The 27,162-nt window shown below is 39.9% G+C and overlaps 1 protein-coding gene across 1 annotated transcript in view; it reads left to right on the top strand.

The window, feature by feature from the left end:
* The window catches only part of LOC111147079 (Kruppel like factor 12), a 450,202-nt gene that overhangs the window by 197,748 nt on the left and 225,292 nt on the right, over positions 1-27,162 (top strand). Inside the window, exon 4 of the mRNA XM_022502963.1 lies at positions 5,675-5,764. Within this exon, the coding sequence (XP_022358671.1) occupies positions 5,675-5,764 (90 nt within the window). The remainder of the gene's footprint in view (positions 1-5,674; positions 5,765-27,162) is intronic.

The raw sequence follows: 27,162 nt of genomic DNA, 5'->3' as shown, positions 1-27,162 counted from the left end.
CATTCTCTTAGCAGTCTTCGAATACACGATACAGTAGTGCTAACTATAGTCACCATGCTGTGTGTTACATCCCTGTTACTTATTTGTTTTGTAAGTAAAGTCTGTCCCTTTTGACCACCTTCCCTGCTACGCGTGGATACATACCCCACCTCTGGCAAGCACCAGTCTGTTCTCTGTATCTGTGAGCTCCCTGGTGTTTTTAGTTTAGTTTTTGTTTTGTTTTGTTTGGTTTGGTTTGGTTTTTTTTTTTACAATTACACGTATAAGCAAGATCATTTGATTTTTGTTTTTTTCTGACTGACTTCATTTAGCAGGATATCCTCAAGGTTGATCCATGTTGTTGCAAGCGGCAAGATTTCCTTCCTTTTTATGGCTGAATAATTCTTTTATCTTGACATGACGTCTTGTAAACATGTCGCTCGTTGCCTCATCCTCACGACCCCACACCTGCTCCTACAAGTTAGATCTCTCCCTGCAATGTTAATACCTGCCCGGCTGAGCCGAGGTTTTGTCCTCCCTTTCTAGGGTGTGGTTGGTGGTAGGCAAACACTTCTCTTGCCACGATAGTGTCCTGTTTTGTTGTTGTTGTTATTGTTTTTTGTTTTTTTGTTTGTTTTTTACATGGTTTCTGTTCTTCAGTCTTTGGCTTGCCCCTGTTATTGGCCACAGTGCCTCATGGTTCACAGATGTGGCATGGATGGAAGGAGGTGACTTTGGCACAGCAGAGACCCTCACTCCCTGTCTATGGAGAGATCTGGTTAATGGACAACCCCCGACGGTGTGCAGTTCTTCAGAATATGAATGACAAAACTAACTTTCTGTTACACTTTGTATTAATGCGGGGGTGGAGAGTGTTACTTGGACTCTCAGATGACATTTCTAAAATTTCAGCGTGAACTGCATTGTTGTGGTAATTAAGCATTTGCCAACATAGGAAACAATGATCCTTGCTATCGGGAAAATAGAAGTTGCCATGTGGCGAGTACAGTTTTACCAGTCCTTATGACAGACCTAATTCCATGGTTCAGTGGGAGGAATTTGTGGAAGAGTCTTTTTAAGACTGTAGACAGATAGTTCAAAATTATGTATATATGTCTCATCGCAACCACTGGAGGGGATTTAAGTCGAGAGTTCCAGCAGGCCTAGCTGAGTTCTTAGTTGTACTGATACGGTCATCAATGTGACATCCTCTCTCCCATGCTGCAAAACAATGAAAGGTGAAAGTCTGGGACAAAATGGCAAAGTACGTTTGAACTGATACTTATTTTGTATCATGAGAGGTGCTTTCATTATGCATACGCCTTGCACCAGATTGATTGATCATTGTAAGGATATGTGAGCTTAGAAAAATACGCTCTTACACTTAATCTAAGAGATTATAAATTAAATGTGATGCCCAGGTGTATCTCCTTGAGTATCAAATGTAGAGGGTAAAGTTCTTGTATCATCCAAGTGCATGAAACTGTTGTGTAAATATTGAATGAACCACCAAGGGTATATGAATATTTTCAAAACACTGGATAGCAGATGAGTTTACCATAGATTTTTGTGGGTGTTGAAATCAGGATGGGATTGACTTGCTAAATTAATGATGAGTTATTTCTAGGATAGGATGCATAATCTCATCAAGGCAAGAAAATATGTTGAAACTTTAATTTAAAGGAAAAAAAGGAAATAGCTTTGAAACCATGGGCTTATTTGACCTCTTACTGATATTCCCCAAAATGTTGATACTCACCAGTGACCAGAATTTGCACATTTAATTCACTGACTAAATTAGCTTAGTCCTGAGAGGAGCTGTTAATGGAGATTCCAGAGTTCCTGAGAGAGGGAGAGAGGGGAGAGAGAGAGAGAAAGAGACAGAGAGAGATGGGGAGGGGTGAATGGAGCAGGGAGGAGGGGAGTGAAGGAGGAAGAATGGAGTATGGGGAGAGAGAGAATTGGTTTGGAACAGAGCTGTACTCCCTTGGTAATGTTGAGACCTTAGACAGTTTAACCTCCTTATATCTCAGATGTCTCATCTTCAGAGAATATAGCATTGACTTCTTGGGTTACTGTAAGGACTAAATGAGTATCCCTTAGCACAAGGTCTACTCCTTAATAGATATGCAAATATGATGTGTTGTTATTGTGTTTTTTTATTAAGATAACAATAAATGATTTTTTTTATTCTGCGATGTGATTTGTTGTATAGTGATCGATATTTGAACCTGTTGGCTCTGCCTGATTCTAATCTTTTAGGTTTGTTGATCTTTACCTGTATAAAACAAGATGAATTTCACTCTTTTGTGTTTCAGCACAAGTTTGGGGGCTATGATAAAACAGTTGTTTTCTCCAAAGAACCGGATGACCCACAATCAGGAAGAGGGTGAAGAAAAGGCTTGCATTTTGGGAATAGGAGGACAGATTCTAGTAGTTGCCATGGGGAAGTCCCACCCCATTCTGTTTTTATGAGATGATCATTGAACATCGGTCCCTATGTTTCCTGGCCATTCCATTCAAAATATTTTGAGATATTAGGATCATTGATTGAAGGTTGTGCTTGTCCTGGTTTTGACTAAGTGAGCTACCATCAGCTAGACTTCTGTGTTGCCAAATCTTATTCGGCAAAAAGGAAAGTCCGGAGTACTGTTCTCATTCAGTGTACATGTGGTTGGTCAACGGCCATCTAATAAAGCTAATGGTTACCTTTTGCTTTAATTAATAAAGTGTACTCCTACGAAGCATGCAGTATGAGTGTATACACGTGTGTGTACATGTGTATATGAATGTATACATACACAAATTAAATTATACAAGGTTGTATAATATCAAAATGTTCATCACAACCAAACATACAAAGAGTACGATGTTCCTTAAATTGATGACTGTGTAATTTTATTTACCTCTTGGGAATCAGTTGAGCTATTGATTCCACAGCAAATGTGGTTTGATTAAGATCATGGCAAGATATGCTTGACAGCAATTGCGAATTATTAAAGGTTATTACATATTTAAAGTCTACAGTCAACTGAGATTGTATGTATCTGATTTTAGCTTAGGGAGATAAATCTATCGATATTTTGTCCCAGGAACTATATCCTCAATGCTATACAATTACCATGTGCTCCGTAAAACCCATACCCTTTCCTGAATGGTCTGGAATATGGTGTGATGCTCGGTGCTTATGTTTATACTAGACAGGGTTGGAATCATGAATGTAGAGATGAATATGCTTTATATAAATTTATAATATCACTTTCAGACATATATATATATATATATATAAATTGAATCTGTACTAGTTGAGTTTAATAGTTAAGGATTGGTTTCTTAGCTGTGAACACTATTATTCATGGTGTTTATTATAGTTGGGGCTGTGGCTGATCCTGGAAAATCATGGAAAGAGAAATATTTTGAGGGAAAACTTAATTTCTTTAAAAAAACTCTCAAGAGGTGTTTTATTTTTCCACTTTTATAGGAAACTAACATCTACATCCTATCTTTAACACACATCGTACTCTTTTTATGTTTGGTTGTGATGAACATTTTGATATTGTACAACCTTGTATTCAAGAGGAACAATAAAAAAAAAACATGAAAATACAGTGATATTTAAATGTGCTAAATGGAACATGGGCCGAGTCAGGTTTTCATGATTTATCAGTTTTTAACTTCAAAGACTCGGGTTAGCTTGCATTTTTTAAACTAATGAGTTTATCACAGCCTGTGAGGAGAATGGTTAAAGTCTATCAGCTGTAAATTGGTACAGAGCACTGAAAGGGACATTAGCCTCTAATCAGATTCCAACAGTTCATTAAACCTGTCTTTCCAGAACCGCTCTTTGTCTTTTCCCTGCCTTTGCGAGGCATCTTCCCCTTTTCCTCTGGGCAAGACCTCCTCCAGGGTAGGAAGCAATATCAACTCATTCTTCATTGTCTACCAACCAAACAGCCTACAGGATGCTTTGTTAGGGAGATTTGTGGCTGCTGCGAAGGGCAGGGGCGTGGAGGGCTGGCAGGCGGCAGGAAGGCTTTCTTAAAACTGGGTGGTTGCAAACCAAGCTGGCCGCTTCCAACCACGGAAGCAAGTGACACATTAGGATTTGAGATCCATGCCTGATGTGTAAACAACCCACCAGCCTCCATGAAAGGATTTAAAGCTTGGAACAAATTAACTGAGCTTGCCAGGGAGACCACAGTTCTTTCTGCTTGAAGCTATTAGGATGCAAAATGCCTAAAAAATATGGACAAGTCAAAAGCACAAATTTAAAAAAATGCATCCTGCCAGTTTTAATACTATTGCACATTTCTAAGAAAAGAACCTGACAGTAGTTTTTCTTCTTTTTATTACCTAATAGACTAGGTAGCATGGAATTTTTAAATGCTCATTAGTTAGCTCTGGAGTAAATTTGCCTTTTCTTCTTGTTGATGTCTCAGGACAAATATATGTGATAAGAGGCCCTATAAATTTTATTTCTTATTTTTCTTGAAAAGGATTGGCAAGAAATAGAGATAATTAGAGCTTTACTATACTGCACTCTGTTGGTATTATTTGGTAATAAAAACATTTATGATTTGTCAAAGTGGGAGTTGTTTTTATTTAACTAGATAGAAAAGCAACCATGTGAGAGGCAAAAACCTGAAGGTGTAGAAATGATATTAATCTTTGTCATCAAAGGCAAGCAAAATATTTAGAAACAGATCTCTTTTTCTTTTAAGGAGCCCACTTTAGAGTCCTGTGCTTACGTTCTATGATTGAGCAAAGAAACCATTCTAAAAACTCAAACTTAATTTCAGTTTCTGAGTTTGGTCAGTAGGGGAAGGGAAAGTTGACATTCTTAAATGTGTTTTAAAACAGGATTTTGGCCTGAAGCAAGCAATCATAAGTGTCTTTTGAACTCTCTTCATAGGTTATTGACTTTAGAAAATCCCCAAAGCAGTGAAAATTAGTAGAGAATAACCTCGATTTAATCTTTTTGTAAATATTGTTTGAAATTCTACTGAGTCACTATAGAAATAAGTAGAAGTTCTCCTTTCAAGAAGTGGTAAATTCAGCCAAACATATACCAAAATAGAAAACAAATTGTTATTTATTTTTTGGTTGTGACTTGAGCTTAAAAATTTATATGAATTGTTTTTGAAATAAATGTTTGGGGTCAATACATAGAAATTTTCATTTGATCTGAAGTGCCATACCAAAATTCAGTGTCTAGAATTATATTATCTTGTTTTTAAAATTATTTAGATTTTGACAATAATGTGAGGATATGGTCATTTTTTATCTATTTTCTCCTTTGTGGATTTCTGCACACATGCAACCTCTGGAACTAAGGAAGAGAGAAACATCCTTCTCTTTCCTTCCACCACTGCAAAAGTGTGATGAATCTTTCCAGCCCCATATAAATTAAGGCTAAGGTTTCTTTACTCCAGTTTATTATAGTCTGACCTCTAACCCAGAGGTCAGAGAATCAGACTGATTAATTCAACTTCGTGATCATTATTTCAAATGATAGTTCAGAATGGGGGGATAATTGGTTATGCTGATAGTCTCATTTAATTATACTTCATTGTTAAAAAAAATTAGGTTAGCAGTACTAAATGTACTACCATGAAGGAAGAGTCTACCAGACGTCCTCATTTGAATGCTTTATGGCTGACTTTCCCTCTCTCTCTCTCTCTCTTCTTCCTCTCAGAATATCAACACCTTTGAGAACAGAATGTTAATGCTTGATGGGATGCCGTCAGTCAGAGTCAAAACCGAGCTTTTGGAATCTGAACAAGGGGTAAGTTTCCCACAATGCCCCACCCTCTTCTCTCCCTGAGCGCGGCTGTGTTTCCAGAGCATCCTGACGTTTGCTGACTTTCACTTGTCTGTGCTGTTTCTCTCGACCCACGATCATCTGTGACTGGTTGATTCTCGTCCATTTGTAGCCTTAGCCATGATTAACTTGGAAAAGACAACTTCCTGAAACTAGGAAGGCACAGTGACCTTACAAGAACCATATGGTGTTATTTAAGTTAGTGAAGGTTTTTGAAAAGCTAATAAAAATCCAAAGCAAAGAGGAATTATTAAAAAATAAGATAGGAATATATCCTCCATGCCAAAATGGCTTGCTTCTTAGGAGGTTACAGGGTACAGGTATGGGAATGTTCCTCTTTGCTGGATTGTTTCTCTTTTGACATTTGTATTTACCCTTTTGTGTACCAGGAGGACTAGACGACAGTTGACGCAATTCAGGTCGGTGAGTTTGAAATGCGAGTAAAGCAAAAGAAGGCTTATTTAACAATACATAGCAAAATTGACAAATTAACATTGAAATACGAAGACTTGAGTTGAAAATTGAAAATACGAAGACTTAAGAGCATAGCCAGATTTCTTTTTTAAAAGGACATGGGTGATTTTATAATTGTTAACATCTGTAGCTTTCGTAGTTGAAATTGTAATAAGGGCAATGTGACTGCGTGCGGCCTTGGCTGACCAAGTTTCGTATTTACGTGCGAAAGCGCTGCTCGTGTGCCCGAGGGCCCACTGCCTCCCTGTGTTACTAACCCCCCACCACTGAGGCACTCCAGGTCCAGGTGACCGGAACAAGGATGAATTAAGTAAATATTTCATCTTAATCTTATTAACGTATCTCTTACCACAAACAGCACAGCATTGGCCGTGTTTTGTAAGTGAGCAACCAGAAGACATTTTAAATGTAGATAAAATTTCACTTGTAAAAATCTGTGTGCGTGAGTTGGTGTGGGACCCCAATCGAGGGGTTCAAGGGGTTAGGATGCTGCTGGATTAGAGGGACTTCATAGGTGAGGAACCGAGGGCATGAATCCTGATGGTAGCATGTAGAGGGTTTCTGCAGTAACTTCCCCATGCCCGAGCAATCCGGGGCAGGGCGAATGGCGTCACGGTATAAAGTTCTTTTATTCAAGTGCAGCCTGTGTCTGAAATGGTTTATAGTTTGTGTCGATTGCTGTAGCTCCGCAGTGTACGCTGTGGAGTATGTCAGCCGGTGACACGCCTTCCCCGCTCGGGGCGGGACATGTCCGCCGCCCCACTTAGGGCCAACCTGACACTCAGGCTGCGGAGCATCACGGTAGAAGAAACCGGTTGGTAGCGACCGATACCATTTGCTCCTTGTAGACAGTGCCGCAGGAACAAGTCTTGTGTCCGCCTGGATTTTCTAGCCTGACTCAATCAAGTTAAACTCTACGTCTTCCAGACTAAGTAGTTTTTACCTTTGCTGTTGGACCTAACATGGGAAGGATTTGTTTAAGTTCTTGGGAATTTCCATTTTCCTAATCCAAGTGCATGAGCATCAGTTTCTGCAGGTAAATTTCTACACACCCCGTGTTTAAGTTGGACACACCACACAGACCATAGTGTCCCATTCACAGAGGATAATAGCCTTTTTCCATTGCTGATGGAAAAATGATAAAGTGGTATATCCCACATGGTTGCTTTTATTTCACGAGATGTTCTTCAACTCGAGTAGCAGTAAATCTACTCGAGTCACACGTGTTGGAGGAAGGCAGGGAAGCACAGAAGCCAGAGGGTCCTACTTGTGCCGCTGCTCAGAGCAACGATGCATCATCATTGCCACCAGCTCTGGGAACCTTTGATGATGTCAGGATACTTCCCCCCCTTTACTGTCCGTTTTCAGTTGTAAGGTAAGGTTTGCATGAAAGATTTAGATGCACAAAAAACAAAAGCCAGGATTCCTAGGGGTTTTCCATTGTGAATATGAACCTCATGCTACTTTCTTTATAGAAAGTATTTACTGCCCTCAAATAAGGACAGGAAAAATGGTAGGTTCGTAGGTTTTACTTAACTCTTAGTCATTAAAATCAGTTTTCCTCCTTGTGAATGGAGCTGCTGTTAATATTTTAACCCTCATTTAGATTGTGTATGTTGAAGGGAAGTAGAAACTTGATTTTATTCTTTTCCTTACCTTTGTATGAACTTCTTAAATATATGGCAGATATAATTTTGTTCTCTTTTACAGTAAAGCTTTAAGAGAAGCAGCCCAGTGTTTAATGGAATGTATTATGACCTCATTATTTATGGAATATAGTAATTTGTGTTTAATCATTTATAATATTTCAGTCCAATTTTTCTTTAAAATTAGGGATTAAAATCTAGACTTTTAGCGAACTTCACTTTTGGTCATTTTACTGGAGTTTTTAATTGGGGTATAACAGGGTTGGGTGATACATAGTATCATTTCAGAATCAGAACTATTTTAGATAAAGAATAACAGAATTCTAAAGATTTCCTTATTTCAGTCTTCTAGGACTCTCCTCAGTTCCTGTTAGAAGCTGGTTGAAGTTTGACTATGTTTATAAGAAAGTGTGACCATTGGTGAACTTGATCAAATAGGTGATTATGGACTTTTGAAAAAGACGTGATATTAGTAACAATAAACACAAAGTCATAGAAATGAATCAGTGCATCACAACAATGAATGAGAAAGCCTCAGCTTGATGTCAAGGATTAGATTCTGTAACCACTCTGGAAGACCTAATTTCAAGAGTGTGTTTTTAAGACATAGACATTAAACATTCAGTCTTTTGGAGAAGAAAAGTTTCATGTGCTTTTCAGGTGGCATTGTAAAGATGCACTGCATAATACAGCCGCGTGCAGGGGATGGTCACAGCTCTGCAGTCAGATTGTAAGCTCTTGGAGGACAAGAACTGTTCCTTGTATTTTTCTTGTAGGTCCCAGCCCCGGCCAAGTGGTCAGGAAATACATGCTTTCCTTGTCTGGGCATTATAACGGGCATGGTGAAAAAATACAAAACCAGTGCGTCATTCCTCGTTATAAACCTGCTCTGTCGACTTCATAGGGTGGTTGTGAACAAAAAAATAAAAATTGGAAATGCTGGAAACACACATTCTCGTTGATGGCATAATGTTCAGCTTGTAGCCCTGTGAACTGAATAGGTACAGTAACGTATCCACACCGACTCCGTGCCCCTGCCTTCCGTTTGGAATTCTGTCACTCCTGCATCCTTAGTTTTATGATATGTAAGTAGATTATTACTGTAGTCTCTTGAAACGGGACTTTGGTTTTCTTCGGGCTTGTCGGTAATACAGCACATGCTGCTAAGCAGTCCATGGGAAGGGCACGTGCTCTTGTGATACACTTCAGGGGCACAGCAAGGAGTGCTGGAATGACTTTGACTGTGACCTTTGGTGCTTGTGTCCTGCTGTTACAAGAGCTTCCCAAATGCTGTCGGCCTTTGGATGTTCTAACATGTTATTAAGCAGAGGACGAAAGCAGGAAGAAGAGGACTGGAACGATTACACCCAGAGATAAGGCAGGAGCAGAGAAAGGGTACTGCCTCAAAGATGTAAAATATGATTTTTGTTCCTGGCCTGGGAGCTCCCTGGCTTGAATGGCCTTGGGAAGTGACTTCATAACTCCAGGCCTCTATATCCTCATCTGTACAGTGGGGGTGTTAAATGCTGGCCCAGGTTCCAGCCAACATTCTTCAAGTCTGGTAATGGGCCAGGAGTGAGAAAAAGCATTTCTCCTTGGGAGTTTAACAATCCTACCATGAGGAAGCTACCTGTGTGTGTAGGTAGAAATGCCTAGACTTGAAAGGGGGACAGACCCAAGTTCAGATGTTCCCCGTGCCACGGGCCAGCTGTGTGGGACCCCTTGGTCTCTGTCCACCTATTTCTCCTCTTTTGGGAAGTGAAGTGAACCGTCCAGCCTCCTAAGAGCCTGCCTCCCTGCTTGAAGAAGAGCAGGAATAAAAAGGGCCCCATTGCTTCAGTTTCTACAGATGCAATTCTCATATCATATTTAGTAGAGATTAAACAACTGGACTAATTTAGAATTTTATTTTATTTTATGTTATTTTATTATTTTTTTAAGATTTTATTTATTTATTTGACAGTTAGATCACAAGTAGGCAGAGAGAGGAAGGGAAGCAGGCTCTCTGCTGAGCAGAGAGCCCGATGTGGGACTCGATCCCAGGACCCTGGGAACATGACCTGAGCCGAAGGCAGAGGCTTTAACCCACTGAGCCACTCAGGCGCCCCATAATTTAGAATTTTAAAAGAAGAGTTAAAGTAAATCTCTAAGTCTAACCCTTATTTATTTATTTTTTTGAATTTTTATTTAAGCATATCTGGAGAAATATTTCAAATTCTGGTTAGATTTTATCACATAAGAAATGGGATAATGAAGCCAGAAATCAGTGATTACATGAACACAAAAGTGACACCATATTTTGGTGTGACAGTGGCATTTGGCCACAATTTTTTAGAAAAGGGGTTCTGAGTGTGTATACTTCAGAGAATACTTCTTGATATGTTTACAGGGGAGATGATGAGGTATCTGGGATTTGCGGCAGAGTGAAATGGGAGGACAGAATGCATGGGGAGAAAGATGAGGTACGACGGGCCAGGATTCCGTCATTGTTGAAGCCATGTGACCAGTACCCCTGGGGCTCTTGTAACTGTTCTGCCTGATTTTGTATATCTTTGGGATCATTGGGAGTAAAATGTTTAAAAAGGAAAAGAAGCTCTCTAAATAAAAATAGAAAAGTTCACCAGTGCACGGGCATCAGACGGAGTCCTCAGGGAAACACGCCTCACCCAGCCACCCTCAATGTCCTCTCAGTCTGTGAGGAAGGAGTGACATCAGTGCTCAGGCCTGGGGTTCTCCTCTCCCTTCCACTGTAGGGCACGTGTGTTTCTGACCTGTGGGCCTGTAGGTGGAGAGCGGTAGCAAGAGTGGAGCAGAGAAAGAGGGAGAAACATGTTGGGTGTTTTGCCAATTTTAAGGGCTCCAAACAGTCCATGATTGGGTTGTAGAAGACCCTCGTGCGTTCCACTGGGGGCAAAGCCCAATGCGTCTTTACCGCAGCTGTGGGACCCTGAAGGGTGCAGGTGTGGCAGCAGACGGGTTTAATCCTATCCTCCATGGTGTACTAGTAGGAAATGTCAGGCCAGAGATCCCTATGAGTGCCCTAATTTTAGAGATAGGACAGAAGGGGGGGGGCCTGGGTGGCTCATTCGGTTAAGCGTCTGCCTTTGGCTAGGTCATGATCCCAGGGACGTGGGATTGAGTCCCACATCGGGCTCTCTGCTCAGTGGAGAGCCTGCTCTTACCTCTCCCTCTGCTGCTCCCCCTGCTTGTGTGCTCTCTCTCTCTCTCTCTCAAATAAATAAATAAATCTTTAAGAAAACGAGAGTGAGAGGACAGAAGGGAGTAATGACCCTTTTCCTAGACGCAGCTTGCAGTAACTTTTGCAAAGCATTCTGCAGGACATTCATAACAAGGTGGTGAAGGCATTTCTGTATCACAAAGGACAGACTAGCACCATTAAGGTAGTATGTGGTACCTTCCTGTAGAGTGGAGTTTTGCTTTATGCTTCTCACTATTCCTCATCATCTCAGCACAAGGAGCTTATAGCTAGGCAGGGCTCGATAAATAGTGATTCAGATGCTATTTATTGTAAGTGAGAGTCAGGGCCAGACTGTAGAATATTGAGGATTTTGAGACAGGTGCTGTTTTGGAAAAGACCCCAATCTTTAGGCTTAATAAAGAAATAGAGACAGGTGCAAGTCTTGTAGCTGAACCGAGACATGTGCTATGGAATGTTTAAGACAGGCAGTTGCATCAAAATTTAGTAGCTTTAGAGAAAAACAACAACAACAACAACAACAAACCTTTTTCTCAGAAAACTGTTATGTTTAATTTAACATAAAAGGTTTAATTTATATCTTGTGTAAAAGCTTAGCAAGACAGTGTTACTGTAATGATTTTATCAGAAGAAAAGGCATTGTAAAAATGCCACTTGCATTACCCTTTAACAGAGGCTCATTATTACCTCCCCTGCTGCAGAACAGGAGCCGGCGTAGCTAGTAAATTGGTAGAATTATCTTAGACATATGAATTTGCTTATCATTTAATATTCTCCCATGACCCACGGCTTGAGATCTTTTGATCTGTAGTGAAATCTTTGCATATCACTACGTGGCTTCAAAGAAAAACATATGCAGAAGTTGTGTTATTCCTAATCTGAGAAGACCATTTAAAAAAAGGGGGGGGGCAGGAAAAAGTATCTGTACTTGCAAAACTCATTTTAAGGAAGAGCTATCCTCCACTAAAGAAGCAGAGTTGGACTGATTTTAATAATGTCAGAATGGCCAATAAATGTATTAATAGAAAGAATTGAAAATCAATGAGCTGTGATAGTAATTACAGATAGTACCCAAGGGAAATATAGCAGGCAGGCAAATCCTTTCCCTTGGGGGCTGCCCTGGGCAAAGCTATGAAGTTGATAATTCTGCCCTCCTTCTTTCCCATTAGCAATGTATTTTCTCCTTCAACTTAATTCTTGTCCATTCACAGCCCAGACGTTCCCAGCCCTCCGTGCATGTGGTGATGGCTCAGGGTACCCACGGACCCACGGACCCACAGACGACCAGTTCTAACCGGAGTCTCTTTAATTGAGGAAAATGTAAAGTGCTATTCTTTCTGGGAGTCATTTGCATTTTTATAGGGTCAGTGCTTTCTAAAAAAAGAGCACTTCTTAAAGAGTAATTTGGAAATTTTGAGTTAGGGAAAATTAACCTCTCTGCAATATTTCAGTTTATGCATGATTGTGTTTTCCTCCGTGTACTGGTCTTCATGGTAGAATTACAAAAACAAAATCTGGACCGTGAGGCAAGAGTTGCTCTTTATCTAGATGTGTTTTCATGTGCTAATATTTGCATGCTGATTCACAGTTTATAACTGTGATTATAGCTTATTTAACCCTTGGGGGACTTTTGCTTTGGACCACGGGGGATTAGTTACCATGGGAACTGACCTCTTACCGTAGACAATTAGAAAGCCAGACAAAATATATGAAATGCTTTTACATATTGAGCAACAGGCAGTTAAGGAGTATGATCCTTGGGAGTAGGGCAGAAAAGGAGGTGAACCTTACTGGTGCCTTAGCCTTCTGCCTAAGAGCAAAGCAGGGGGAAGAACCCAGATAGGGCCCAGCAGTCACTGAGTTAGGCAACAGGGATTGGAATTTGGGAAAGATCAAGGCAACTGGTTTTTAAGGGGAACAGTAACAGAAAGGAGTTGTACGGGAGAGAGCTACAGAGATCCTCAAAGTGACCCCCAAGAGGGGTTTGGCTAGGTAACGATCTACCTGTGTGTGGAGGAAAACAAGAAAAGAACAAAGAAGGCAATTGGCAAAACAGTTCTTTTTCTTTCTTTCTTTCTTTCTTTTTTTTTTTATTAAGATTTTCTTTATTTATTTGACAGAGAGAGATATCACAAGTAGGCAGAGCAGCAAGGTTGGGGGGGGCTGGGAAGCAGGATCCCTGCTGAGCAGAGAGCCTGATGTGGGGTTCGATCCCAGGACCCCGCCTGAGATCATGACCTGAGCCGAAAGCAGAGGCTTAACCCACTGAGCCACCCAGGCACCCCCTTTTTAAAAAAAAATTTATTTATTTATTTATTTATTTATTTATTTGAGAGAGGGAGAGAGTGTCTGCCTAAAGGTGGGGGAGGAGCAGAGGGAGAGGGACAAGCAGACTCCTCACTAAGCATAGAGCTTGACTCTGGGCTCAAACCCAGGACCCTGAGATCATGACCTGTGCTGAAGTCAGTTGCTTAACTGACTAATCCACCCAGGTGCCCCTCTGGAACAATTCTTAGAGCTCACATACAGTTCCCGCAGACTAGAATGCAGAGACACCTTTGTACATGGGGTAGAGGTCTCAGAAGGCCCACAGGTTAGTAATGGGACTGAATTCATCCCACAGTTGTCTGGGCTGGGTTTTGCCCTGATGTAGGTGAAAAGCAAACCCTGAAAGTGTCAAACTGACCTGGAAGTTACTTAATTATACCAGAGCAAAATCCAGCACTCTGGAAGAAGACATAAGAAGATCTAGCCTTCAGTGATGTAAAGGCTCCACTGTCTGGCTATTGATCATAACTGAATCAATTGATCAGATAGCAAACAAGATGAACAAAACCTCTGTGACCTGTGGAGGAATCTCAAGTAGTCTAACATATGTACAATTGCACTGTCAAGAGAGGCAGGGTCAGAAAAATCATTTGAAGAAATAATGGCTGGACATTATCTGACTATGAGGAGAACCCACATATCCAAGAAAATCAGTTAGCCCCAAGCTGAAGAAACCACACCAAAGCATAAAATAATCAAGTTGCTGGAAATAGGTAATAAAGAATAGTCTAGAACCAGCCAGCAGAGAAGAGGGGACTATATCTGATATACAAAGAAACAAACAATCAGACTTCTCACCACACAAGACAGAAGAAAGAACTTCCTTAGGTGAAAGGAAAAGAACACTGGATAGAAATTCTGGATCTACACAAGGAGATGAAGATAACTCAAAATGCTAAGTCTCTAGGCAAGTATAAAAGATGTAAAAAAAAAAAAATCTTTTTAAAAGAAAATGATGCAAAGCAAACATAATAACACATTGTGGAGTTTATGACCTATTGGATGAAAATCAACAACAGCAGTAGCACAGAGATGGGGGTGTGGAAGGAAGTATACCATTTGGGATGGCATTATTTGAAGGTAGATGGGGAACCACACACACGCGCGCGCACACACAACACACGCACACACATGCACACACACATACACAGTAAAACAGCCAATAAAGTTAATAAACCAAAGGTGGAAATGAACTAGAAGCATTTTAAAATATATTCCATTTTCTCAGAATGAAGGCAGAAAAGAGGAAAGATGAACAAAGAACAGGTAGAGAGGGAAAACAAAGAGTGAGTTGGTGCATTTAAACACTGTATGTTAAGAATTGTGTTGAAATGGGAAGAGCTTAAGCACTGCATTTAAAAGATAGATTTTCAGCTTGGGAATAAAAGCAAGACCTAAGTACATCCACCTGTAAGATGTTCTTTTTAAATATAAAGATACAGGTACGTAATAAGTGACAGGGTACAATCAAGAATAGTCAACATCATGAAGCAGAAACAAGAATGGTGGTTGTCAGGGATTTGGTGGACCGGGATGTGGGCAGTTTGAGGGTGTAGAGTTTCAGTTTTGCAAGATGAGAAAAGAGCTGTTCGAGAGTAACGTGAATGTGGTTAACACTACGGATCTGCACATTTAAAGATGGTTGTGGGTAAATATATTTTGCATTCATGACCTCAATTAAAAATAAAAATAAGTTTATAAACCCAGAGAACTGATGATTCATAACTGTACCAGAGAGCTGGTGTAGATTACTGCACTGAGTGGCTGAAGGAGAACTTCGGCAGAAATCATTTCTGATGGCCTCCCGTGGGATGTGACTTTTTTTTAGAAGGCCTGCTTGTTATAGCAGCAATCATGTGTGAGTAAATGGCCCTGCTTTTACTTACAATAGATACCTCTTAAATAAATGTTGGCTTTAACAATGCCCTTCTCCTGACTCTGGAGGAAAAAGTTCTGTGTGAAACGTGAGGTCACTTGGGTGTAAGTCTTCCCTGTCTTGTTAATTGTGGACAAGGCTTGTCCTCCTCCAGATCAGACACTGGAATTCTTACGTCCGATAACATTTTTATTAATAAAGAATTTAAATATATATATAAAAACCTTTCAAGAAGAAATTAAAGACATGATCACATTACCTTGCAATAAAAGCTGTTAATAGTTTAGGATAATTTCTTCCAGGGACATAATAAGTCTATACTAAACACTCTTCTTTTTTTTTTTTAATTTTTTTTTTTAAAGATTTTATTTATTTATTTGACAGAGATCACAAGTAGGCAGAGAGAGAGGAAGGGAAGCAGGCTCCCTGCCGAGCAGAGAGCCCAATGCGGGGCTCGATCCCAGGATCCTGGGATCATGACCTGAGCCGAAGGCAGAGGCTTTAACCCACTGAGCTACCCAGGCACCCCTATACTAAACATTCTTTTAAACAAACAGAAAGTAAAAGGATAGAGAAAGATACGTATACCCTAAATCACAACACCAAAAACAAAGCTGTGGTCCCTGTATTAATATGAGATGAAATAGACTTCATAGAAAGGAATATAGCCAGAGATAAAGTGGAACGTTTCATAATGATAAGATCATTTATTTATAGGACATAACAGTCCTACATGCTTTTATACCTAAGTAAACCCTTGAGTATGTAATGTCATCCCCATTACTAAAGAAAATCGCAGAGCTCTTGTATGTCAAGGTCACATCCCCAGTAAGTAACAGGGATGGGACTGGAGTCATGTCTTACGAATCAGAATCTTTTCACTGTTGTAAGCTTTCTTTGTTGTTCAGCTTTGATAGCTGTTGTAACTACAATATTGCAAATAATCAGATATAAAATAACTCCCACTATAATATTAGTGTTTAAGAAGAATTTAAGCAGATCTTATGGAAGGTTGTTGGAAGGTAGTTGAACATGCCAATAAATGCAAATTTACCTAGATAGGCTCATGGCCACTCCAGTAGTCTGCAATAAATATGAACTCTTGGGTCTCTCTTCTATATTAATTGTGTAGGATTAAAAAACAGTTTTTTACTATGTACCATGTTTATTTTAATATAAAATAATGTTTGCAAGTATTTAATAATAGGTAGAAATTACAAAAGTATTCCTTGGTCATCACATGGGCAAAATTGTATTTTGCTCTGTGTCACTTTTGGAAATCTAAGGGAGCAGAGCAAAGCTGACACCACATATCAGGTTCAGTTTTCTAGAAAACTTTTTGGTCTCTGTCATAGGATCTTGAAAGCCCAGAGTTTTATAAATATGTAACAACATAAAGATGTCCACTGTGCTTTTTCTTTTTTTGCTCTACAAATTATGTCACAGTCATCACTGAGGACAATGCATACATACTTTGCTACCAAGGCACATTCCACCTGGTGGAAAGTTTGATCAATTTAATATCTTGCTGACTGGTCTTGTCTGTGGCCTGTGGAGAAATGAGTCTGTCTCTGATCCACTGGTTAGTCCTTTTTCTTGTCTGAAGGGAATACTGTCAGATTTTCTTAGTAAAAGAGTATCTACTTTTTGTCAATCGTAAATGAACTCTGATGTTCAGATGACTTACAGTTCCCATGATCCATTCTCTTCCCACCTCTCAATCTTCAGTTTCATTGCTGTGCTCTTGTCATAACTAATTATACCTTTTTCAATAAAGCCATGAAGATGATGATTGAAAGTATTCACTCTTAAAGCCTGGTAAGACTTCAAAATTAAGAAAAAGAATATACTTTTCTTAGGTTCTTCTTTTTTTTTTTTTTTTTTTAACCTCAGTGTATACTTTTTTTGTTTTCAGCATGAAAGAAATTAACACAGTTGTAGTTTATAAACCTCTAACCTCCTTTGTCTAAGTCAGCTCTAACCAAGAAGTAGAATAAGTCTCCTGGGTTGCTTCAAGTTTTGTTCTAAATTTCATATGAAGAGGAGTATTCAAACCATTTAAAAATGGATCATCAATATATTGTTGTGTGTTTACTAAGAAAACAGAGGCAAAACATTCGAGGTGAAGTATTTTCTATGAACAGTGTAGTAGCTTCTGGCACATTTTAGGGATCAGACAGTTTAGACATTGTTTTTAGGCCCATACACATGATCTTCTCATGTATAGGATATGTTTCTCCCCACTCCCCCAGCAAATATTGTACTTAATGAAAACTTACTTTTTTTTAAACTTTAAAAAAATTTTTTTAAGTAAGTTCAACCCCCAATGTGGGGCTCAAACTCTCTACTCTGAGATCAAGAGTCACAAACTCTACCTACTGAGCTAGCCAGGCACCCCAGTAAAAACTTAGATTTTTGGAAGTTTCAGTGTTTTACCCTCAAACACTTTGTGTGAGAAAATTATTTTCATATACATCATCATTATTACTGTGATAAATAAATGTCAATAATAGGTCAAAACCCTTAATGTCTATTCTTTTATTGAGTCATAAATTAGATATCAAGACCGTTCTCTCGTTCTGTTCTCATTGCATGATTGTATGCTGCCATTTGCTCTTATCTCCCTCCCACCAAAGTTTATCGCCACAGTGGCTCCCAATTTCCACACTGACATTGCGCAAATACGTATAAGTGGAGGTGTTGCCTTCATTTCTCCTCCTTGGATTATTCTCCTTGGGATAGATTCACATTTCTTTGCAGGGTTTTTTGAACTACAGAAATGTTTTTGGGAAGACGTGAAACCTTTTTCTATATTAAATTCAGGTATAGTAAGGGGTATAGATTTCAGCTAGAATAAATGAAATTGTATACATAAAGCTTAACACAGTGCACTATGCATTAGGTAAACAGTAAAAAGCAACTGCTCTTGCAGTTGTTACTGTAGTCTGAATTTCTTCTTAATTTAATGATGTAAAATGATATATGTATATGATATGGTACATGTAAATTAAAACATATGCCTAATTATTCACATAGATCTCAAAAGACTTAATGACCCTCAAAAGCTACACTGTTTCATAAGACTCCATTATCCACTAAAAAATGGTCCTGTCCATGTGTATGCTCACACAGTAAACCTATGCTGATATTATGTACTTGCCTTTATCATAATGCACATTTAAAAATAAGTGTCTTTAGTTCTTTATTCTTGGACTTAATTCAGGGGTACTGTATCTCATCATACATAACTAACTTTGCTTAAAAATGAAGAACTAGAAACACTTGTTACTGTAGAAGGCATCTGAAATATTCAGAAACACATATGGCCATGATGGTTAAAGGAGTAATGGTTTAAAAATAACTCTCCATTTCATAAAATGAAACTATTTCTCTAATGAATATTTTATTTTAGATTTCTATTTCCACAAAGATAGTTGTATTGCCACCATTCAAAATTTCCATTGTTTTGAAAAATGATCCTTACTAAAATAGGAAGAGAACTAGGAGAAGCAAAACTAGTATATGATATATCATGTGGCTGATTTCTTAAATTAATATCTTTTGCCTTTTCTACAGGAAAAATGATGCATAATGTTAAGCTATAACATTTGGAAATAGTGGGAGAAAAGCCACCAAATAATTGATATCCCTAGTTTTTGAATTACATAAATTATCATCTTTATGCCCTGAAAAGTGACTTGCTATTTTAAGAGACCTATGGCCTTTGTTAGAGTAAATTGTTTTCAAATGTTGGGAAATTGTACCTACGTGATCTGACCTACTTTATGTAGCTGACATGATTCACCAAAGCGTGTTATCAGAGTGTGTGGTACTCTTTTGGGATTCCTTGACATCTTTGCTTTCTCATCTTGACTTTTTGCTGGCTTCCCATGTTATGATTCCATTCCCCCAGAATAGAATCTTTAAATTTAACAAGAACAGAAACCCCTCCACTTGCTAGACTTGTACGGCGAGGGTGTGGACCCATTGCCAGTCCGTGGCCCCGCACTCTGGAGCGATGCCGAAGGTAGCCCGGCAGGGCCGCCCGCTCTCGGGGTGAGTGTAGTGGCCGGAGTGTCTGGCTGTTTGGAAGAGGTTGTGACAGACGCTCTGACATCAAATGCCGGGAGACAGGAACAGTGTGTTTTCACTGGAAGAGCCTTGAGATGTGGTTTGGCTTTCTTCCACCTGTATCGTTCCTTGCTGTGTAGGATTTAAGCATGCTTCTCTAACCTACCAGGAGATTTTCTGAGTCGATATTTAAAAATATATATCTCTCCACTTCAACTAGTCAGGGTGTCTACTGTTGTTTACCACTGCTACTCACTTTCCTGCTTCAGTGTGTTGGGGTTTAGCTCAGTGATTCTCAGGTTAAGCGCGTGGACCCTGGAGCTGGACGGGCTGTATTTATGCTCCGGCTCCAGCATTTGTTTGGGACCCGAGCAAGCTGGTTCTCGCTCAGCCTTGGTTTCTTCATCTGTAAAATGGGGATTATAGTAATGCCTACCTCATGGAGTTTCTGGGAAATAAAGGAGTTAATATATATAATACTTATTAGCTGTTTGCTGTTGCTTCATCGTAAGACCCTCTCCATGCTGATTTTGGTCACGGTTATCCTGCACGTCCCAGGACAACATTGCCTTTGCCATGAAGTATATTCCCATTGATCTCTCTCTTGTCTGTACTTTTGTTGAATCAACCTGTAGTCACTGCCCATCTAATTTAGCACTTCATTGAGCTCAGATTGCATTATGTGTATTAACTGTTTGATTTCAAGCACATTCATTTGAGAATTCGGTCTCAAAATCATCATTTGGGGTTCCAGTTGTGAGGGATCTAGGTAGGCAGTAGCCTAACATGAAGGAGTCCCCCCAGTTTATTTGGAAGATGATCCTAATCTTAAATATCCCAGTAGGAATAGCTCTACTCGTTAGGGTAGTGTTTAAGGACACTGACACAATGTGTCTGGTCATTTATATCATCTCCAAAGACGGTCCTGGTAATCCTACAGTGATCATCTCTACGAGTGAGGCCAGATGTAATTAACAGTGGTTAAGGAACTTCTCCCAAGTCAAGCTGCTTCTCAGTGTCAGAACTAGCTGCGTTTGAACTTAAAAAAAAAAAAGAAAAAAAAAATAATTTGTTTCCTGTTATATACTAGGTTGCCAGTTAACAAATGCTAGAAATATCGTAGGTGAAGTAATCATGGGAAATCATTGATTTTTGCAGGTCTTGAAGAATCATTCTCATTATTTAATTGTCATGTTTCATGAAAACTATTTATTGAAATAATATTGTCTATTGATTCGTTGACTGAATCTGATTTGGTTCATCTAGACCTTGCATTTCTTGGTGTTAGAAATGTATTTTCTTCTTCAGAGTTGGTAGTCTGAGGAAAAGTGGTGGCAAAGTGCTACTTTGCATCTGTTTGGATCCCTTGCATAAGTCAGAGTACTTTATTATGTGTTATTGTTGATGTTTGCATAAATGTAATGAGAAGGTGGTATAGGGTATTGTGATCACCATTTTTCCCATCAACAGTTGGCAACATAATAATGCGGTCATTTGCCTAGAGCGCAGACATCCTCCGTGGCAGTGGGAGATTACAACCTAGGCCTTCCAACACTTAGCTGACAGCTCAGGGGTTTAGCCGTATGCACAGTTCAAGTGCCAATGTGTCATGTACACGGTTCAGGGTATTCAGCATTGCTGTGGATGGACGAGATCCCCAGAAATCGTCACACACTTCAGTGATAGGTCTTAGTGGGACAAGGAAGTGCTGACCTGATGATGTGCATGCAAGTAGAACTGAGTCTTGATGGACAAGTTTGGAGAACAGGCATGGAGAAGACAAAGAAGACAGACTTGAGTAGGTGGAAAGAGTGTGGAAGAACATTGATGGGACCGGGGCTTACCCCTTGGATAGGCTGCCATCAGAGAGCAGATTTTTCAGATTCATCCTTTCCTGTGGACAACAGAGTTCTGTCACTTGTCATGTAAAGGAAGAATGTTGGCGCAGTACCGCTGTTTTGGGGAGGTGGGTGATCTGTTGTCTCTGGGGCTCTCCTCACTCTTATCTCATGTATTGGTTTCTCTCCTTTTCTTCTGTGCCTTCTCATTCGTGCTGGTCCCCACTTCTTGCTGTGGTACTGAATTTTCAAGCCTGGTCTGCCGTTCCAGAATTCATTTAGATAGATTTGGAATTATTGATATTTGTTCACATAAAAGCTGTGTTATAGTTAAGAGGTTAGACATTTGAGTTTCATGCTTCACACCCTTTCATATTCCTTATACCATTTCATTTATCTAATATGATTTCATTGTAATTCTGTGTAACACTCTGGGAGTAATCCATGGGATTACTTTGGGCCCATTATTTTTATGGACCCAGAGAGTTATTTGAGTGCTGCTCTGTCATGTTCTCAGTTAGAGTCTTAAAATGGTGTGTAAGTTTAGAGACACTCTTATTTTACAGAAATCATTCAGTACTGTAGATGTGCAGAGAATTTAGCCCAGTTCTGCCAGGGCCACCACTACTTGGGTAATTCAAGCAGAGAAACACCATGTTCTTAAAACTACACCATTTGTTCTGTGTTTGATGAGTTAAAAGTGATTTGGTCTCATTAGTTTTGTAAAATAAGTGATCCTTATACAACATCTTTGGTTCCTACTTATTTATTCACTTGTTTAAAATAAAAACAGAGTGGGGAGGGACATGGAACAGATCTACGTGGGAGAGCCCTGAAAATATGAAGTTACACGTATAATTCAAGTTTGAGGATTTTACACTTGGCTATGTACTGATGGGCTTTATTGTTTAAAGCGTCGGGCATGCTCTAGCTGAGCACCCTTTTACATCTTGTGAATATCCTTTGTGTGCTTCAGAGCACCTCCTTGTGCATTATTGTTTGCTGTTGGTTACAATTCAGTGAGGAGGCAGAATGGACATGTGTTCTGATCATCATTTTTCACAGTGGAAACTGAGAGATGAAGGTTTCGCTCAGATGGAGTGTGGTAGCTGCTTCTAAGGGATGGCTGGAGAATGCAGGCCCGTGTTCTTGTTTGACACAGTCAGACTGTGAGCCAGGTTGAATGGCAGGGAGGGTATTCACCTCAGGACTTGGAAACCCGGGGCATGGAAGGTAGCCCTTTTCAGAGTGTGCTCTGCTGCCTGGGGCTGCCCAGAGATTCTGGGACCAGGGAAAAGGACCTTAGGTGTCAAGCACATCCCTCGGGGGATGCCCATGCTTCCTGCATTTTGAGAACCGCTGATCCAGAGTGAGGTTCTGACTTCTCATTAGGCTTCTTGTGACTGTGACTTCGAAGGTGGTACCATCTAAACTTAGGAAGCTCCCTGCTGTCACGGAGCGAAGGAAGGGCTCCTGTGGTGACCATGAGACCCTGTGGGACTGTTTGCCCCCGGCTGATGGGCTGGGCTGGGCAGGGGAGTACAGGGGCGTGGTGGTCTGGAGACATCTTAGCAATTGTTAGTAACCCAGAATGGATGAGTAGATGCGTATGAATTCTGAATGGTACAAATAATTCGTGTAAACTCAGTGAGATGATATGAGGAATTTGAGAAACAAGACAGGATCACGGGGGAAGGGAGGGAAAAATGAAACAAGAGGAAACCAGAGAGGGAGACAAAACATAAGAAACTCTTAATCTCAGGAAACAAACGGAGGAGGGTTGCTGGAGTGGGGGAGGAGGTGAGAGGGATGGGGTGGCTGGGTGATGGCCATGGACATTTGGGAGGGTATGTGCTATGGTGAGCGCTGTGAATTGTATAAGACTGATGAATTGCAGACCTGTACCTCTGAACAAATAATACATTATATGCTAATAAAAAAATAACTTAAAAAAAAGGAAAGAAATGACCAAAAAAAAACTCCCAAAAAACAAACAAACAAAACCACCTCAGTGAGAGTTGTGAGGAAATTTCCACAGAAGTCGAGTAAGTATAATTATGATTGTACTGGGTCCACTTTCTCAGACAGCCTTTGGATTCCTGTGGAGCCCAGTGAGTTCCCATTGTCAGGTGCGGCATTGTATTTTCAAGTTCCAAGCCAATTACCATTGAATCATGAGAAATGTACTTAACTCTGTCTTTGAAGAAGTAGTTCACATTTTAGTCATTGACATTTTATTTTACCTCTTCTCTGCTAAGAGAGTGAATGACTCATTTAGAAGTTAAAAAATACTTGAACTGTTTAAAATATTGATGTTATAAGTGCCATAACTTAGAAGAGGAAGCATGAAAATTGGCATTTAAATGATGTCTCTAAAGATCCCACATCTTTTGTGCAGACTGAGACTCGCTATTGCCGTGAGACTGGTGTCAGATTTGGAGCTCACTTCTGAAAGGCTGGTGGCCTGGCCACCAGGGCTGCTGGGGGCCTCATAAGGCTCCCCTGCCGTCAGGGCCTGGGGGTTAACAGTCACTTTGTGCTCTCTGGCCGGTCAGGAGCCCTAGCGCATGATTTTCCTAGGGTAATTTTTTTCTAATTATCTGAAGAGGTGTCAGTTTCTAATTTTTTTTTTTTTTTTTAATTTTTTTAAGTTCGAACTGGGAGACTTTTGCATCAGCGGACACCTTACACAGCCCCTATGACAATGCATCAAGTAGGCTCTCAGCAAATGCTCCTTTCATTGGAATTCACTCAGCCTGACTAGAAATCTGAGATTCTGTGCTTAAGCTTCTGAGACACAGTGTCATGACATTGCTCCGTAGGATCCCAGTTCTGTCCCCTCTGGCATGGATGGTCCAAAGAGTCAGCCTTTCTCCTGACTGTGAGAAAAGATGGATCACACCCCGCCCCCCTTCCCTCCAACAAAACAGAGGAACACATTTTATAAGATCTGGCAAGACTCATGTCCCACTCTTCTCCCTCTCCCTTTCTCCCTCCTGCTTTCCAAAACCCAGTCTCATTTCTCACAGTGTATCTGCCTTTGTCATTCCTTAGCAGTCAGAGATGAGCATATGTGATAGTCGAATATGAACTTAAAAGTCCACTTAATTACCAACCTGTGTAAATAATGGAAATAATAATAGCCTAATTCTCTATTTTGCTTTTAATCCCCGGCACGTGACTTTGCCACAGAACAGCCCTAATTTAGGAATACTCTTTGGAGATACGGGATAACTGGTGACCTCTTTCCCTTGGTGATATTAAGCCAAGCTGAGATTATCTTGAGGTGAGAACAGTATTGCTGTTGTCTGGATTTTTAGGAAAATTAAAATCATTGACAAAAACTCTGGCAAGCCCTTTGTCAATCAAATATCTTAAAACTTTTTACACAATAAACTAGCTTCTTGGTTTTACTGTTTTTTTTACCCCTATGGTTACAGAGATGTTAAGCTCATCTTCAGTCCTATAGTATATTTGAAATATGCAAGTGACCTATTTATGACACCAGGAAAATACCTGTAGGATTTCCAACTTAGACCATTGAAGGAAAAAAAAAATGCAAACACAACTTTGACCTTCACTTCATTAGTAAAATCTTTAAGGCAAGGACTGGGAAGAATCAAGTCATTTTTGGTACATATAGAATATGAAGCTTTTACTCCTTAAAGGTAATAGAAATTTAAATGGAAAATGGTGCAGTTGAAACTGGACAATAAATTCATTCAGTTAAATGGGAACTAGGTACCAAAAAACAACTTCATGCAATAGTAGAAATCCCTCAGATTCTCTGTACTGCTAAAGCCTATGTCTTCCCTACAGGGGAAAAAATCCGTTCAGTTAAAAACATAATGCTATCTCTTGGTCCTCCAGGCACATAACAGGAGCCCACATAACAGGTTCCAAAGCTCCTCTTATCTTCATAACTTATAGGTGTGATCATAGAGGTTTAATATTTTTTCTGATCCTGCCTTTGTCCTGAGAGTACAGTATAGAAGACAGCTGGAATAACTTTGAGAGACATGGTACCTGGAAAGCTTACCTTATGGGTCTGCAATATGTGTGTTATTTAGTCTCTAGGGAAGGAACTTACAAAGTCCCTGAGTTCCTTTAAAGGTTTTCAAGCTAAAAACTTCTAAGTTTATGTTAGGAGATAAGAGGCCAGGTGAGAACAGTATTAACAGATACTTGTAGTTCTTTAAGCACATATGTTTTCATTAGATTCTTGGAACATTTCAGTTGAAGAATTAAGTGGAAGAATGGGTATGTGTCCATCTGACATCAAAACTCCTGAATGTTCAGTCTTTTTTTTTTTTCAAGATTTTATTTATTTATTTGACAGAGAGATCACAAGTAGGCAGAGAGCTAGGCGGGGGCGGGGTGGGGGGGAAGCAGGCTCCCCTCTGAGCAGAGAACCCGATGCGGGGCACGATCCCAAGACCCTGAGATCCTGACCTGAGCCGAAGGCAGAGGCGTTAACCCACTGAGCCACCCAGGTGCCCCTGGAATGTTCAGTCTTAATCATATTTTCTGATTAGACGTGTGAGACAGGAGAACATATTAATGTGTAAGTATTCATAGCTTCTCTCTCTCTCTCTTTTTTTTAATGTCAGCTTTTGTGTTGTCGTGGGTTGTTACACAGAATCTGGATCACAGGAGAGAGATGACTTTTTGAGGATGGTGGAGGGGGGTTGGGTAGAAGTGAAAAAGCAGGAAATCTAGCACATTCTGGTTTGTTCTGGAAAGGGCGGAGAGCTGTTGCTAAATGAGAGAATAATTTATTTTGAAGGAGTGTGTGGGGATGGAGGTAGGGAGATTGAGCCCAAGAGCCAAAAAATAGCTCTGACAAGTTTGGGTAAACAGTTAAGAAGTTTGGTGGGCAGGAAGGGACAGATCTGCCAAGTGTTTCAGATTTTGAAAATGGGGAAAAGGGCATTTTAGAATGTAGATTGCGCATTATAATCACATTTTAATTTTTTGTCGAGAGACTTGACTAAATATCTGAATTACTTTTTGAACACTGGACTGGAATTTTCCTTGAATGACCCATTGCTACGCCTGGCCCATAAGGCAGCTCACCTCCATGTAAATGTCAGCGTATATTTAAAAATAAATGTGTATGTGTGTGCACACACACACTCAAGACTACTTGTACATATATGTCTATAGTTATGCATATGTAATACAGATTACATATTTATATTATAATGTGTACATAAAAACAAAATATAAATCTATGTGAACATATTTGCACATATGTATATTCATAGAAAGTATGTGTATTGTTATTTTATACATAAATAAATTTGTATGCACAAACACCAAATACTTCTCACATATTGGCAGTGCTATATTGTTTAGAACAGGCTTTTTCCACGACTTTTTCGTTTTCCTGAATTTGAAAGGGAAACGATGGCAGCCATGTGGTCCCTGGAAGGAGAATGCAGGATGTCCTGACAGTGAAATCCCTCAGTGGAATCTGGAGTAACTTCTGCTGCTGGCTGGGCTTCCTTCCTTGCCATATAGTGAGGAAATGTAGGGAAGAAAGATTTGTAAGAGGTACAGACTTGATGGGGACGCTCAGCGCCATTTTCTCTCAGAGAAGGGTTTAGAATCTAGGGATCTGCCAAAGTCTATCAGAGTGCAACCCTGAGGTACTAGAACACATCTCAGGTGAGGAATGAAAGCGTTTGCTTTTCAACATTGCAGATCTTTGGGGAGTTATTTTGCTTTTCATGGCACGTTGATTACAATGCCCAGAATCCTGGTTTACATTCAAATGCAGTACTAAAGATGAATTCATGACAGTATGGTGTATTATGTTAATGATGTAGCTAGAAATTTGAAGATGAGTAAAGCCCAACAATCAAATAAACATGATCGTTTGGCCCATTAGGGCAAGCTACAAAATGGTG

The sequence above is a fragment of the Enhydra lutris genome, unplaced genomic scaffold, assembly GCF_002288905.1.
Source record: "Enhydra lutris kenyoni isolate GAN:26980312 unplaced genomic scaffold, ASM228890v2 scaffoldscaffold15, whole genome shotgun sequence".
Taxonomy (NCBI): Eukaryota; Metazoa; Chordata; class Mammalia; order Carnivora; family Mustelidae; genus Enhydra; species Enhydra lutris.
The sequence above is the reverse complement of the archived record's forward strand: the minus strand, read 5'-3'. Positions and strand labels throughout refer to the sequence as shown.